Genomic DNA, 17038 nt, shown 5'->3' with positions numbered 1-17038 from the left:
GTGAGTGAATTCCCTCAGGAACGCCAATTACTGCGGCCCATTCACAGGGAAAATAAAATCTCCCAGTGTCCTCGGCGGAAGATGGGCGCGCACAGATGGGCATTCCCGCTTCCCAACTCAACAGCTATTGAAATTCGGCGGGTGCAGCTCAAGCTGAGACGGACGACTCGCACAAAAGGGTCTCGGCGCAGACGGAAGTGCTCTGCAGCTGCAGGAAGCATCTGCGGTCAAACAGGCTAATCAGAGGAAGGATGCAGAACGCTCCTCATTCTTAAGAGATGTAGATCACAGATCAGACGGCACATTTATAACTATGAGAAGCGCTGGGAACTCTGCCATCTCAATCTCAAACTGCTGGCTCGTGACCCAACAATGAGTCACACAGGCCTGTCCTGCAACACACAGCAGGGAAATGCATGCTAAATGCAAATAATAAATTGCAACTGACCGTATGAAACCAAAAAACAACATGTGCAAACAGCAAGTCAAATTAGACCGATCTCAACATGAACTGGTTGACACACCATAATCTTCAAAAAAACATGAGCAAAACTACACAAACGAAAAGAAAATAAGACTCTGATGATATTAAATAGAGCATGAAATTCAAGAGACATTTAGTCTTTGCAACAACTATTTGAAGAAAGCACATAATGTGCTCAAAAATGCAGAAAAAAACGCAATAAAAAAGTGAAAAAAATACAATAAAATATTAAATAAAATAACATAAGAAATACAATAAAAAAGTTTAAATGTAATAATGAAAATAAATAAATAAAATTTAAAATAAATACAATTAAAATAAATAAAAAATGTTAAATGTTAATTACTGTAAACAGTCATTTTCACAGTTTGTGAAAATAAAAAATTATATACAATTAGAAAATGCTAAAAAATATTTGCTAAATAGTTATATGTGTATGTAATATGTTCTCGTATTTATTTTGTTTTATTTTTGTAAAGTCATTATTTTGTTATAATATAATATTTGCAGTGGTTACGGTTTACTATCCTATTTTTCAGAGTGTTTTAAAACAAATTAATGCAGATATCACAATCATTAATTATAATAACAGCATGATAATAACTGTTAATAATAATTAATGTAATAATAGTTACAGAAATGTATTGTCCGTGTTTTTTAATTAATAGACAGCAAGTGAAATTTCAATGATAATTTAACAATTGAACTAAAGGCCCCTGTTTCCAGTTCAGAGATAACTGGGTATAAATAATGGGTCCAAATCTGAATCAAAAGCAGTTGAGAAGAAGTGATTTACACAGACAGGTACAGAAACAACTTCTAAAAATACTAATTATACATCAGAAAGCAATATTTTGGTGTTCAGTTAGTGCTCTTACAATAGAAGAGATGAGATGATGTTTTGTGGTGAAAGATAATAAACCGGTTGCATTCATAATCTGATTATTCTGACTGAAACATGGAAGGTGGGTTTTGATGAAATTGATTGGATGGTTAAAAAAGCTTCTCTATATTCTGAAAAATAAGAGAGATTGATGTTGACAGCAAAACAGTGTATTAATAAAGTAAATAGAATTTTAAGTTGGATTTAACTTATAATATTTCTTAATCTCCATATGCTCACATCTCTCACATCAACATTTCTAAAAACTGAAAACCCAAAATCTCCAAAAGAGGGTCAAATAAACATGCGACTGAAGCAAATGCTGTAATTATGGTGAAAAACACAGCTGGAAAATCATTCAAAAACTTCTTTAAACTACGCTTACATGGTTTAACTATATATATATAATATATATACGATATATATATATATATATATATATATATATATATATATATATATATATATATCTATATATATATATATATAAATATAAAATAATAATTAAAATAAATTAGAGATAAAAATTAGATAATAAAAGGTAAAAGTAAAATGGAAATTAATGCAATGAAATAAAACAAACATAAAAAATAAATAATAAAATACAAAAACATTTAAAAAATAAGATAAAAATAATAACAGAAAATAAAAGTAATAAAAAAAAATAATAATAATAATAAAATTAAAAAAATAAAAATAAGCTTAATTTAAAAAAAAAAAAAAAAAAAAAGTAAGAGTCTATCAAAGTACCACAATATTACCGTCATGCTCTTTAGTCAGAATAAAGAGTCATTAATCCCTGTTTGTAACCACAAAGTCAGTTTTAGGAGACACACCTCACAAACAGAGAGCTGCCGCCCATCTTCACAGGAAGTGTGGCGAGATTTCAGAACATAACAGAATCTCTTCTGTGGTTTCTATCATATTATTATTTTCCTCTCAAATAAGACATTTAGTGAGATTCAGCAGCATCTTCCCAGGATCCTCCGTCACGTCTCACTTGAATGTCTCCTTATTAAAGCTCGTCTGAAAGAGGCCGCTTTTCAAAATCACATCTGCAGTTTGAATTCAGAAATATCTCAAGTGTACAAAAACACGCACACAAGCTCAACAAAGACAGTCTTGGTGCGAACACAAACGGGTTTGATCAGGTTTAAATCCTAAACCGCTCACAAAAAGTGTGAAATGCATCTTTAAACCGAGTTTAAAGTGGATTTAGAAGTTTAAGAGAAACAACAACAGCCTGAAATCCTTGTGAAGAAGAAGATATTTTGAAGAATGCTGGGAACCGAACAACATTAGTGCTCATTGACGTCCACCGTACAGACAAAAACACTGAGACGTTTCACTAAATCAATAAATAAAGTAAACATTTCATTTTTCAAAGTATCTTATGTGTTCCACAGAAAGTCATACATTATATTTTTAAAAAAAAAACTTTCAAAGTCATAAATAAAATAAAGATTATTAGAGTATTTATTACAAGAAAATACCATTTTATTAATTTTTTTCCTAAATTTCATGTTTAATCCAATGTGCTACATTTAGTTTCTTTGGAATTATTTGTGACATTTAATCATAATTCGAGGGAGAAAATTGTTTCTACGTCATTTTTTATTCCTTTATTTTTATTATTATTATTATTATTATTATTATTATTTTTATTATTTTTATTATTTTTATTATTATTATTATTATTTACAGGCTTGGAACAGTATTTTTTTAAAATTAGATATTATAATTTTTATTAATAGCTTGAATTAGTTTTTATTTTTATTTACATGTTTTTGTAAAGTTTTAGTGTTTTTTGCACGTTTTTGTCATTAGTTTTTGTTTTCTAATGTAATTTTTTTTTATTTTAGTTCTTTTATTATGTTAAAATAAATAAAAAACGTTGCCTTGGGTACTAACAGAATTATAATACATTTTAACATTTATGTTTTCATAGTTTTAATTTTAGTTAACTATAATGGAATGACATAACGGAGAGTAAATAGTGCCAGAACTTTCATTTTTGTAGTAAAAATCCCTTTAAGACAGTTAAAATACCCCGTTAAGTCCACTTCACAGGGATCTGTGTGGAAATCAGAACATATCTGTAATCTGTGACACATTATTACACACCATGTGTAATAGACCGAAGGGTCAGAGTTACAAAACCATGACAAAACACATAAAAATCCCTTCAGTGGGGAAGTGCCCTCAGAAAAATGAGGATGTTGCGGTCTTTAAGAGCAGAACATGCTAATGCATGGATCCAGTGATGCTCACAATAATGATTCACTGGAGAAAGACAAGTTTTCACTGGGGTTTTACACTGTGAATAATGTCATTGTGTTGATAATCCCGCTTGACCTCCATCAGCAGTGAAGCGCTGCTTTAAAGCTCAGCACGACTTCACGACTTCCCTTATGTGTAAAAACAACTGCCCGGAAAAAACTACTTCCTCACACAACTTCCTGTGTTGCAACACCGCGGGGATGTGCATGTTACTTCACGATTTACATATTCACACACCGTGATAAATTAATAACCTTCAGGTTCAATAAAAAAAAAAAAAAAAAAAAAAAAAAAAATAGATTTTGCATTAGACGCAAAATTAAAATCACACCACCTTAATCACACACTTGAAATAATTCTAAAACATGGCATTACAAACAAAACAACTATAAAAATAACTGCAAAAGTTATTAAACAAGTTAGTAAATATATTTCAATATTTTATAAAATAATAAATATATATTATGAACACACACAAAAATATGTATATAAATGAATGAATGAAAAAATAAATAAATACTAAAATATGACATTACAATTAAACAAAACAATTATTAAAATAATTAGTAAACAAGTTAGTAAATTTAGTAAATATTTAAACAAATATATATTATATACACACAAAAATACAAATAAATAAATAAATACTAAAACAGCATTACAATCAAACCAAACAACTATAAAATGTCAAAAGTTAGTAAATAAATTACTTATATATATAAAATAGTAAATATATTTTGATATTTTAGTTTAAAAATGCATATAAACAAACACAAAAATAAACAAGTAAATAAATAATCAAAAATAAACAAGTAAATAAATAATTACTTAAAAATGGTGATAATTTTAGTAAATAAGTTAAGGTGAAAAATTTAGTAAATAAGTTAAGATATGACATTAATAATCAAGCAAAACAACGATAAAATTATTTGCAAACATTAGTAAACATATTTGGATATTTTAGTTACACACGATACATGTGAAGACATTTAAAATAATACTACATCAACGCAGAAACCATTGTATTATCACTACGCCCTATACACATGGTACTTTTGTAAGTGAGAGTTCAAACTCAAAAGGCCAACAGACCAAAGACCCACAGTGCATGCAACTACTCATGCAACACTGCATGCAGCAACCAGAAGAACTGACGTGAAAGCAGCGGATGAAAGCATCAGCCAGATGCATGACTGCAAACTAAATATCAGCACCTGAACTGAACCTGTCCCATGTCTGAACGCAAATATACTGTAGGTTTTCCCAGAATGCTACAGGACAAACTGTGCATCATCGCTCTCACACGCAGGCATTTACAGATCAGAAATAGCACATAATTATAGTTATTCTGAACGGATCTCCGAGCAGCAGCCCAAAATAAAAACACAGCCTCGCCATATATACACATGAACACAGCTGTGCACCCATAAACCAGCTGTTAAATCTGGAAACCCAAGGCTACAGGACAGGATTAGATATCAATATCATGTATATAGATATGGGCGTCTGCTAAAACTATGATATTTGACCGATGCATGTCATTGCATGGAAAAGTGCAGCTTGGATGTTCTGCATCCACTGATGAGCGTCAGACAGCTTTGAGCGACACGAGGGAGTGTGAATGTGTGGGTTAGTGAAGAGCAGTGTGACCCACAGACAGACATCACGTCTCTCACTGAAAACCCATCATACAACGGCGCTCGAATCAAACCACAGCACTGAGAAAGCCATTACTGAAACTGCATTCAGCATTTATCAGTTCATTTGCCAGTAATGATCCTCTAGATTCACATCATGTGCCTTACAACTGAAGCATCAAACAGCGGCTCAGTGACGCCATTCCATCTCTGCATTTATTCAATTATACAAAAACACATTATATATGCAAAGACAGGACACACACACACACACACACACACACACACACACACACACACACACACACACACACACACGTATCTGAGAACATGCAATAGAGCTCTACTATATAAGCTATGTATCTTAATATTAAAATGCAACACAACTATAAAAATAACTTGTTTTACAATAAAAATAAACTTTAGTAAATAAGTTTATATAATAAGAAAATTAGTCAAATATAATTCAATATTGTTTCAACAAAGAAATATTATGAACATACATAAATGCATCATATTATAATATTTTATTACATTATTTTATACATTATTTTAAAATGAAATGTAGTAATACTGTAAATAAGTATATTTTGATATTTTATTAAAATAAATATATTTTATGCACACACATATATATATAGTGCTGTCAAATAAAAGTTTGTATGCATGTGTGTACTGTATGCATTTATGATGTATATATTTTGAAAATATTTACATGTATATTTATATTATATATAAATATTTAATACATAAACATAACATATTTTTCTTAAATGCATGCATGCATGTGTGTGTATTTATATATACATAATAAATATACACAGTACACACATTATGTAAACAAAAACTTTTAGAGGTTTAATAAATAAATAAATAAATAAAATAATACAATATACATTTTAAAAGCTAGTAAGTATATTTAGATATTTTATTTAAAATAAATATATTATATTTATTTAAAAATAAATATATTTATTTAAAAATAAAAATGTATTATACATAAATATATACATAAAAATTTATCTGACAAATCAGTGTGGTGTAACCGACAGGAACTAATTTTTGTTGTTATGTGTCAAGAAAACCATAAAAAAGGAAATGACATCACAGAGAGGTTGTCGAATGGCAACACCCCATGATATTCCTCAATTTCATGAGCTTTGTATAAAAAAATACCTTGAAAACTACGTTCAAAATTCTTTTTAAGACATACTGACACATATTTTATTCTATTTTTTACTTTGACACTTTTAGGATCACTAAAGTTTCTTTTTAAAAACATACAAAGTTGATTTTTGTAAGAATTCATCACCTCAGACATCGCTTACACAGACATGAAACACACCGAAAACTGACCGTTTCTCTCAATACAGAAGTATTTCAGAAGCAACAAACTCAATCACTCAAAGCCAACGTGTTCATAAAACTCCCTGAGATGATGATTAAACTGTGCTCAAACAACATTAATCACTAACACAAGTATTTCTGCACAAATAAAGCCAGCAGAGAACACAAAACACACTCGAGTGATGTAAAACACAGAGACACTGGAACCAACCGTATCTGAGGACACACACCACAGCAGCATCAAATCCACAGACGTCTGGGCAGAGCGACAGCGCAGCGCGCGCATGTGTGTGTGTGTGTGTGTGTGTGTGTGTGTTTAGGGCCGTCAGCCTCTGATTAGCAGTCCAAGACAGTGAGAGTGATCTTCAGTCCAAGCGTCAGACACAAACACAATCTCAAGAAGAGCGGCGTGCTAAATCCATGTGTGTGAAGGATGTGTGGGTGGGTCTTACACACACACACACACACACACACACATTACCACATGAATTAAAAGCTCTCCACAGTGTGAGCATGTGACTGCCGCCCCTACAAACACACACACACACACAAACACACAGACACAAGCACAAGTCAAACAACACGACGAGTCACTAACAGCATGAGTTTACATCACGTAATTCACCACAGCTCTCGTTAGTTAGCACATCGCACTAATTACTTCATTCGTAAGCAATTAAGACGCTCTGTCTCTGATCGTCAACACACACACAGCTGAGCAAACACTGTAAACCTCAGCACAGGTTTGAGGGAAGACAGGACACACACACACACACACACACACACACACATTCATCCCAGGACATGACAAAGACTAAATACTGTAAAAGCCAATGTACTTTAATATCAATTAAAATAATCTAAAACAAAATAACTTTTGAAATTATTCAAAATGTTAGCAAGTATATATATATTATTATAGATAGACAGATAGATGATGGATGGATGGATGGACGGATGGATGGATGGGTTGTTTTTGTTTGGATTGTTGGTTGGATGTATGTTTGGTAATATTATAGTTTTTAAATATATTTATTAGAGATTTTTTTGTTTTATGATTATATTTTACATTTATATTATATATATATTCATTTTCATATTTACATTTAAGCCTATATCATACCCTTACCCATAAAATAACACTTTTCAAAAATTCTTTAAAATTTTAAATCCTTTATTTTAGGAAGCATTTATATTCTTATATTATATTTTATTTATATTTTTCCAGATTTTGTTGGGAATTTTCTCTCTTAAACTACAGCCAACTGAACTCACACTTAACTTGCTTCGTGCGGAATCGGTGCTTCGAAATGTGTTAATTTATTGAATATCTCAGCTAATTTATTTTCATTTTCAGCTATGAAAAAGAGTGTAGTACTTTCAGAAGCATTTAATCCAATCTAAAATTATGTCAGTTAACCAAAACTTCAGCTCAGAAAACGTGTCTGGGCCTTAAAGCGATCTGACTGTGTCCAGTTCCTCTGAATCACATGTTTCTCAAGGACACTCTTCGGGGGGTATTCAGAAAACACTCTGTGTGACTGACTAATACAGAAAACAGCAGAGAAACAGCACGGGGCAACAGGGTGAGGCAGGAAATTGCTGTACTATCTCAATCTAAGATAAATTTACTCAAACCACATGAACACAAACTCACCGAAGGACCACTGAATCGAGACAAAAAAAAAGGCCAGAATCTGAGAAAACTACTCTCTCCATCGAAACACATCAATGTGAGCTGATGTGAGTTTGTTTCTGAAATTATTTGTTTAGCTCAAAATCACTTATTTTACGTCATTGCGACTTTTGTTCTTCGAAATCGAAATGTTATAGATACATAGATATATAAATATATGGAATATTTGTTATATATAAATCACATACATACAATGCACACACATTATATTTAATATATTATATAATATATTTATCTATTTTATTAAATTTTATACATAGTCGAATAAAAAAAATACCCATTTAATATAAATAATATATTTTTCTAAAACTATATATAAACATTATATTTCATGAATATTATATAGAAAAAATGTATTTTTTTTAACTTTTTTATACATTTTAGAGGCCTATATGTGACCCTGGAGCACAAAACCAGTCATAAGGGTCATTTTTTCTAAATTGAGATTTATACATCATCTGAAAGCTGAATAAATAATCTCTCCATTGATGTATGGTTTGTTAGGAGAACAATGTTTGTCTGAGATACAACTATTTGAAAATCTGGAATCTGAGGGAGCAAAAAAATCTAAAATATTGAGAAAATCATCTTTAAAGTTGTTCAAATGAAGTTCTTAGCAATGCATATTACTAATCAAAAATTAAGTTTTGATATATTTACGGTAGGAAATTTACTAAATATCTTCATGGAACATGATCTTTACTTAATATCCTAATGATTTTTGCAATAAAAAAAAATCTATAATTGTGACCCATACAATGTATTGTTGTCTATTGCTACAAATATATCTGTGCTACTGATGACTGCTTCTGTGCTGCAGGGACACAGATATAGTTAGATTTGAGCTGATGTTTATGTGAGAACGAGCCCGGCCACACCTGTTTCTTCCTCTGTCAGTCTAACGGCTTTGATGAACTTGAAGAGATGCATGTGAGACCTCTCTTTTTTTTCTGAGGCTCTGTGACATTTTGCCCTCGTGGTACTTTACAGTTTAACATGCATGAAGAGAAATTTGTATACGTGACTACACTTCTGGATTTAATGAGAGAAACAAGGCAAAGCAGACGAGGAAGCAGCAGACGATCGAGTGACGTGATGCTCTGAAGCAGTGAACAACATTTCAGCTTCCTGTGAAACTTCCTCTCATGCTGTGAAAAAACCAAACCGTTTCCTGCTGCCTCTCTCATCAATGCACTTTTGTGTTTTAAACATCCGTTTCCGAGCGGACTGACAGCTTGACACCTGCGTGTGTCCATGGGAAGAACATTTTCCTGTCTGAATTTGACCTCAATGATCAACTCACCTAATTTAGATATTCAATTCACTACAAAAGAAGGGCATGCAAAATACAAAGAGATTTGTTCAAATGAATCAACTCACTGAATCAGATGTGGAGTTTAAACATTATTTTCATGCGTTTCTTGTAACTTATCTTCTCTGCATGATAAATGTGTGCATTTTAAACTCATTTCTATGTCACACACTTGTTATAGCGTGCTAGAATCTGACCAGATTTAATCACTTTCATGCAGGGTAGGGATATAATAGGGACTTCATAAAATATAAATAAAAAATATACTATTTCTACTATTTTTTTAAACTGTTATAAAATAGTATTTTATTAAAGTAAATGTGTGTGTGTGTGTGTGTGTGTGTGTGTTTTAATAGTTTGATTAGTTTTAATGATTTGAATCATTTTCTATAGATGTATATTTAAAACTATAAGACTTTCTCTCACACATTTCTGACTTATTTCTTGCAATTCTAAAGGGAAAAAAAAATATCTGAATTGTGATAAATCTGGACAATGTGGACATCAAAAGCTGGACAATGTGACATCTAGTGGCTGAAATCATCTGTGCACATCAGGCATTCAGTGTACAAACCACAAACACAAAATCAGCATAAAACAAAATACACCACAAACCCAAACTCACAGCAGACGTCATTGTATTAAATCACAGCGGCTGCATCATAAAGACAACCCATCCAAAAATAATCCATTTTTTAAGTCAATTTCTGTATAGAGACAAACTTAAAGTCTCAATTACTAAAAAATATATCACTCTGAACCCAGCAGCGGGGCATGTTGTCACATTACGGTATATGGGGTAAGTTGTCACAAAAGGAACTTGCAGTTTATTGACACTGACTCGAGAAGAATTTGTTGAAATATGAAACATATTTTAAATCTATTATGTTTTGAAATTATTTAATGGCTTATTCAACTAAATTTAAGACAATTATTAAACATAAAATAAATCAAAAAGTGGCTAAAATAGTAATGGTATCCCGTTGTGGGGTTTATTGTTTGTCGACTCAAAAGGAGGAATTTAGTTTAGAGGACAGGATTCACAACCCAGAAATGTATATTTTAAGACCCAGAGGTTTAAAACTAAACATCATATAGATAGATCTTGTGACAACTTGCCCCAGCCTCTACTTTGAGCTCAAACCTCCAACAGAGTTATGAACTTCAAAAGCAGATAAAATACCATCCTTCACTTTAAATGTGCCTGTATTGATAAATTCAAAGTTTCTTGCATAACTCTTTCCAACCTGAGGCAAAATGAGTTGACAGTGCTTTTAATTGGCCTCATTTCTATAATGAGCTCTACAAATGACCTCTTCTGTAGCCCCAAAAAGACCACTTTACCTGTCTTTATCTCAATCCCTAACGCAAACTCTTCTAATCTAGTACTGACAGGGTCAAACAGATGGATTATTCATAGAGTTCTGATGGCTATCAGCTCGAAACGAACTTCATCACCATTAATCTTCATAAGCGTGACTCTCGATCCGAGCATTAGCATTTCAATCCACTAATATCAAATAGCTTTTATGTGGATTGATAAGATTTTGGCATGTAGGTTTCATCCATATTCAATAATGAGAAATAGGCTAGATTACATTTTATTTAAGGCTGAGTTTCTAATTTGAGATGAAGCTCACGAGGTTTGTCAAGAGCATCCCAAAACCCACTGAAAAAATTAGAATATTTTGCATTTTTCTATGTATTTCCTGACAATATAGGACATGTTTCGTGTTTTATTGTTTGAGTGAAATATGACATGTTTTTCGTGAGATTTATCCTGTGTAATTGATTTGTTAACAATCCTTCCTTCAGTCAGTCAGATATAAATGTACCTGTTTTTCTCTCGATGTCGCATCAAAAGCGCAATAAGCTCAGCTCCGGGTGTGAAAAACTTCAGAAGTTATTCAAATATCACAATGATGGCCGTAAATGTCTACGTAATCGTTAGTTTAATCGAGTTCTGTTGTTTACTAAACTACAACAAAGTATCTCAAAGCGACACATACGCAAATTATTCTCTTTTGATTGTTGCGACGTTTGATTCGAAAACGAATCGTTCTTTAGAGTCGGTTCTTTTAAAATGATTCAGTCGAGTCGAAACACTGATCGATTATAACTAGATCAGTGGTTTGGAACTGTAAAATACAGAACTGTCTACTACATTTTGATTCACTTCGAAAGAAGCGCTCGTAAAATACAAAAAGATTCATTCGAACGAATCGACTCACTGCATCAGACCCATTTGAAACCTTTCCAAGCGTTTCTTGTAACTTATCTCCTCTGCATGATACATGTGTGCGCTCTAAACTCATTTACATATCACACACTCGATATAGCGTGTTATATTCTGACCAGACTGAATCATAGTCGTGCAATCTATCGCAGAATCAGTAACATAGCGCTACACTGTTGCTCAGATCAGATCCGCTCTGTTTCTAGCACACACTGGTTTCTATGCTTCGCTCTTTGCACAACTGCAGCAATACAGCTTCTCGCAACATGTAGCCTACATCCATGCATGTGAGGAGAAGCTCGATCACATGAAGCACTGCAGAAACTTAATCACTCACCATCGCCGTGAAACCCTCCGCCTTCACAACAGAGCAAACACACTCCAGCGAATCTCTGAGCACGCAATCAAACACTCACTCCGGAGAGAAAGAAAAAGAGAGAGAGAGAGAAGGCACTCGTGGTTTGGAAGACTGGCTCTTTGAGCATGCGTGTGCTCTCTCTGTGTGTGTGTGTGTGTGTGTGTGTGTGTGTGTGTGTGTGTGTGTGTGTGTGTGTGTGTGTGTGTGTGTGTGTGTATGGGTGTATGGGGTGCCAGGCAATGAAAAGATCAGCAGTTCAACCAGACACAGAAATTGTGTGATGCAGTGTGTATTTTAGTCTATCTAGTCATTTTTATCATCAATTTCCATTAAAAAGTGTCTTTTTTTTCAGTGAAGGATAAATGCTTAAATGCTGCCTTATATTTTTAAATATAAAATGTACAACAACATTGCTTTTCATTGTAGCCTAATAGACTCTCTCTCTCTCACACACACACACACAAACATCAATATATAAAAATGGAAAAAATAAATAAAAAAACTTCACACACACAAATAAAGTTGCACGCACACACACACACACACACACACACATAAAGTTCCAAATACATATATTTGCAACTTTATTTGTGTGTGTGTGTGTGTGTGCAACTTTCTACAATATGCTATACTAAACGGTACGTGTCTCAAGTAACATATTGAATATCAAGTAACATTAAAAATCGCAAATAATAAAGTCTAAAAACATAGCCTACCACATTTTATTTAATAAATAAATAATATAAATAATATGAATATAAATAATATAAATAAATAAATAATAAGTAAATAATATTGCACTATAAGGAGCCTATATAGATCAATAAATACTTAAACTATTACTTAAAATTATTAAAATGTTTACTACTTATCTAATAATCATTAAATATATTATAAAAATAACTATATACAAAATAATATTTTTCTTAAACCTTAAAATGAGGCATATGCAAACTTGCTAAATAAATAAACAAATTACACACACACACAAACATCAGACAATATTATACTATGACTTCATTAAAATATTTACTGTTCATCTAATAGCTATTAAATTAGCTGTAACTTAAGCCAGCGTGAAGATTGGTCAATGACCTAAACATGAACCCAGACGTATAGCCTCCACCTCGCAATATTATGAGCAAATGATATTCGTCGATATATAAATGTTGTGTTTAATGCATTTGATGAGGCTCGAGTACACACACGTATATCTGACGCTCGTGAGCTGTATAAAGTGTTATCACAGTCTTCAAAGGACAAGAGCGACTCTGGTGACGTCACGGGGCGCAAGGTGCTTTAAATGTTCGTTGTAAAATATGCGCCTCATTACCACACGAATAGATGATGAGCTGTCAAGGCATGTCAATTTCCTTTAATGTTCTCTGCTACTTGTTAAATATGCAGAGGGCCAGAGGGAGGGGGGTATATAAGCTCTCCTGGACCCTCGACCTGTCATTCTGACCTCAGTGCATCATGAGCGCGCACGGAGCTTTGCGCCTGGCCTGCTGCCAGCTTCTGCTTCTTGGAGTATTTGGAAAGCACAATAATCAAGGCACGAGGAATACGTCACCCAGAGCCGAGAGAAGCCAAGGGCATCATTTACCCACATACATGATGCAGCTCTACCGGCACTTCAAGCTCAACCAAACTCAGCATCTGGAGCACGAGCACGCGGACACCATCAAGAGCATCCTCTCCAAGAGTAAGATTTGCTTTTTATTGTCGCTTTTTATTCGCACGAAAGTTTGGGAACGAGTCGCGCGCCGAGGTGAAAGTCTCTGAAGCTGTTTTTGGCTCCTGGCTGTCAAACCTCAGCGCCAGACTCCTGCAATCCACATTGTCCAGGACTAAAGCTGATGTGGATTAGAGCCTCGCCAGACATCCTTACACAAACCCAAATCAACATCAGCCCCTCGGCTCTTTTTCACACGTCGCCTGATTAGATTAGGAGCGCGGGCACGGGGCGTTTAACGGGGGTCTGGAGGTGTTAACCGATGGGTTTCGATCCGGTGTTCGTTCTGAAGGGATTAGGCTCGCGCTGCCTTGCCCCTCCGTTAAGATAAATCTAATATCTGATCGATACTACATGACTTTTCATCAGATTGATGATCTCTAATTCAGGAAATGAGACTAGTGTAATTGATGTGGTCTACACCTTTGACTAATTGAGTGTGGGTCTTAATATCTGATATACTAAACCTAAACTCATTTGCATAAATAATTATTGTACTGGGGGGGGGTCGTAACATCAAGAGATTGATCATAGATCATGTCATGTATCGACAGTCATGTTTTATCCTTATTAATGTATATTGCTTCTTTAATTTTGGGTATGCAAGTTAATTTTTATTTCTTAAAGAATTTCAGTTTAACAAATACTTTGGTTTGTTAATAATAATAATACTAATAATTATTATTATTATTATTATTATTATTGCAGTCTAATCATTTACAATAAATTAGAATAAATAAAATAATAATTAGACTGCAACAATAAAAATATAAGGAATATTTTAAATCATGATTATCATATAATATTTGTTATATTTTTATTGTTGCGATGATTATTTAGAATAATCGTTTGAATGCAATAACATATAATAAATATTTTAAATTATAATTATTTGTAATATTTTATTTTTAGTATTATTGTTGCAGTCTAATAATTATTTACAACAAAATTTAATTATTTCGAATAAACTGAATAATCTGAGTGCAACAAGTGTAATAAATATTTTTAATAATAATTATTTTAATTATTATTATTTTTAAAATACCAAGCAAATTTGTTAACATTTACATTTATGCATTTAGCAAATGCTTTTATCCAAAGCAACTTACAGTGCATTCAGGCTATACATTATTATTATTATTATTATTATTTTATCAGTATGTTAAAGTGTAATGCTTCCAGAAATGTTTTAAATATTAAAGAAAGACTAATCTAATGATTATTTAGTCATCGTTGAGTTGAACTACAAGCTGATGTTGAATGGCAGAGCTCTTAAGCACAGTCAGGGCAGCCACTTATTAGATAAACCAAAGCAATTAGCAATTTGAATGTAAATGTACAGCCAATACACTCCAGTGGACAAGAGCCTCATCCACGAGGATCAAAGAGTGTGTGTTCAGCTGCACAAATCACCTCATTACTGTTGGGTTTGTGTACATGACCGTCAGTCCTTCATCCCTGGAGAAAAATAAATAAATATCAGAAGAGCCAAGAGCCGCAATGATGGGTGCATCTCACAAAATCTGTCAAGAACTGACCACATTTCACCCTAAAATCAAAAGGAAAAAAGTTTTTCTTTTCACTTAAATATTTAATAATTCATTTAGTTATATGAATGTGATCAAATATGAGAGCGGTGTTATAATCACATCTTTTAATAATGATATCAAATGATATACAATATTGCTAAATAATTTAATTATATATATTTCGATTTAAAAAATGATCAGTGGCTGATGCATGATATAATATGCAAAATTTCATTTAAAAGCACTTATTCTTTTCAATTTGTAAAATTTTTATTTTTAAATAAATTCAAAGTATATCCAGTCTAAACAGTATTTTTAGTAATATATGGTTTATAAAGATGTTATCAAATGAGGCATATGCAAAAATGCAAAATAAATAAATAAATTGTATTTTAATTGTTTTTCCATTTTTTGTTTTTCCATGATTTCCATTTTTTCAGTGGTTGAATGAATGATATAACTGACCATCAGTGTATAATATGCAAAGTTTCAACCAAAATTGAAAACCTTTTTACATGTATTTAATTTTTAAATTTTTAATAAATTTCTAAGTTTTCCCAAAGTCTAAATTGATTTTTATTTTTATTATTTTTTTTATAGTAATATATAGAGCCTAAAAATAATGGTATGAAATAAGGTATATGCAACATTGCAAATTAAATAAATATATTTTTTTATATAATATAGAATTATTTTAAATTTACTAAAACTTTAAATGAAATTAAAATGAAAACAATGTGTGTGTGTGTGTGTGTGTGTGTGTGTGTGTGTGTGTGTGTATATGAAGAGTTTGTTTGCAAAAAACAGATAATTATTATTATTTTCAAAATCATGTTTTTTATTGTTACCTTGTTTTTATTGTGTTTTATTGTGTTAGTTAGCTGTATTTTTAGTTAATTTTTAACCTAATTAAAATAACCTGACTGCAGTTTGATTGAGATTAACTGGAATGCACAATGATTTTATGAAGAGTTTATTTGCAAAACCAGTACTATTTAAAATTGATTAAAATTATTTCTAGCAAGCCAGCAAGGATATTGGTCATTGACAATAATCTAAATATGCCTGAAATATAATAATTTATGACATAAATGGGACATCTACTCATGTGTTTTCTTTGTCTCTTCCAGGTTTGACCAATCAAGACACACACTACGTCACACACTTCGATCTTTCCTCAGTTCTGTCCGAGCGTCAGATCCATGCGGCGGAGCTGAGGATTCGTATTCCCAAAGAAACGCAGCAAACGAACATCACGGTGGAGATCCGACACCAGCAGGACCAGTCCCTGGGTCAGCTGTCCGATTCCTCTCTGATGAGCGTCTCCCATCACTGGAGGGTCTACAACGCCACAGACCTGCTCCTAAACTGGATCGGCCCCAAACTCTCAGAGAGGAGAGCAGCGAGACACGCTCTTCCCTCCGGGAGTAAAGCAGCAGGCGGGATCCGTCACAGAGCCATGCTGCTGGTCTTCTCACACACCATCTCTGGACAGAGCGAGCAGGACCGAGCCAGTCTCCTGCACACAGCCGAGAAGTCCA

General features: G+C 32.7%; 1 protein-coding gene across 1 annotated transcript in view; it reads left to right on the top strand.

The window, feature by feature from the left end:
- Positions 1-13554: 13554 nt before the first annotated feature.
- The window catches only part of LOC109073132 (nodal homolog 2-A-like), a 5343-nt gene continuing 1859 nt past the window's right edge, over positions 13555-17038 (top strand). The window contains exons 1-2 of the mRNA XM_042734824.1: positions 13555-13938; positions 16628-17038. The exon at positions 16628-17038 is cut by the window's right edge and continues 281 nt beyond it. Of these exons, the coding sequence (XP_042590758.1) occupies positions 13710-13938; positions 16628-17038 (640 nt within the window). The 5' untranslated portion in view covers positions 13555-13709. The remainder of the gene's footprint in view (positions 13939-16627) is intronic.

The sequence above is a fragment of the Cyprinus carpio genome, chromosome B12 (assembly GCF_018340385.1).
Source record: "Cyprinus carpio isolate SPL01 chromosome B12, ASM1834038v1, whole genome shotgun sequence".
Taxonomy (NCBI): Eukaryota; Metazoa; Chordata; class Actinopteri; order Cypriniformes; family Cyprinidae; genus Cyprinus; species Cyprinus carpio.
Note: the sequence above shows the minus strand (reverse complement) of the source record. Positions and strands in the feature narration are given on the sequence as shown.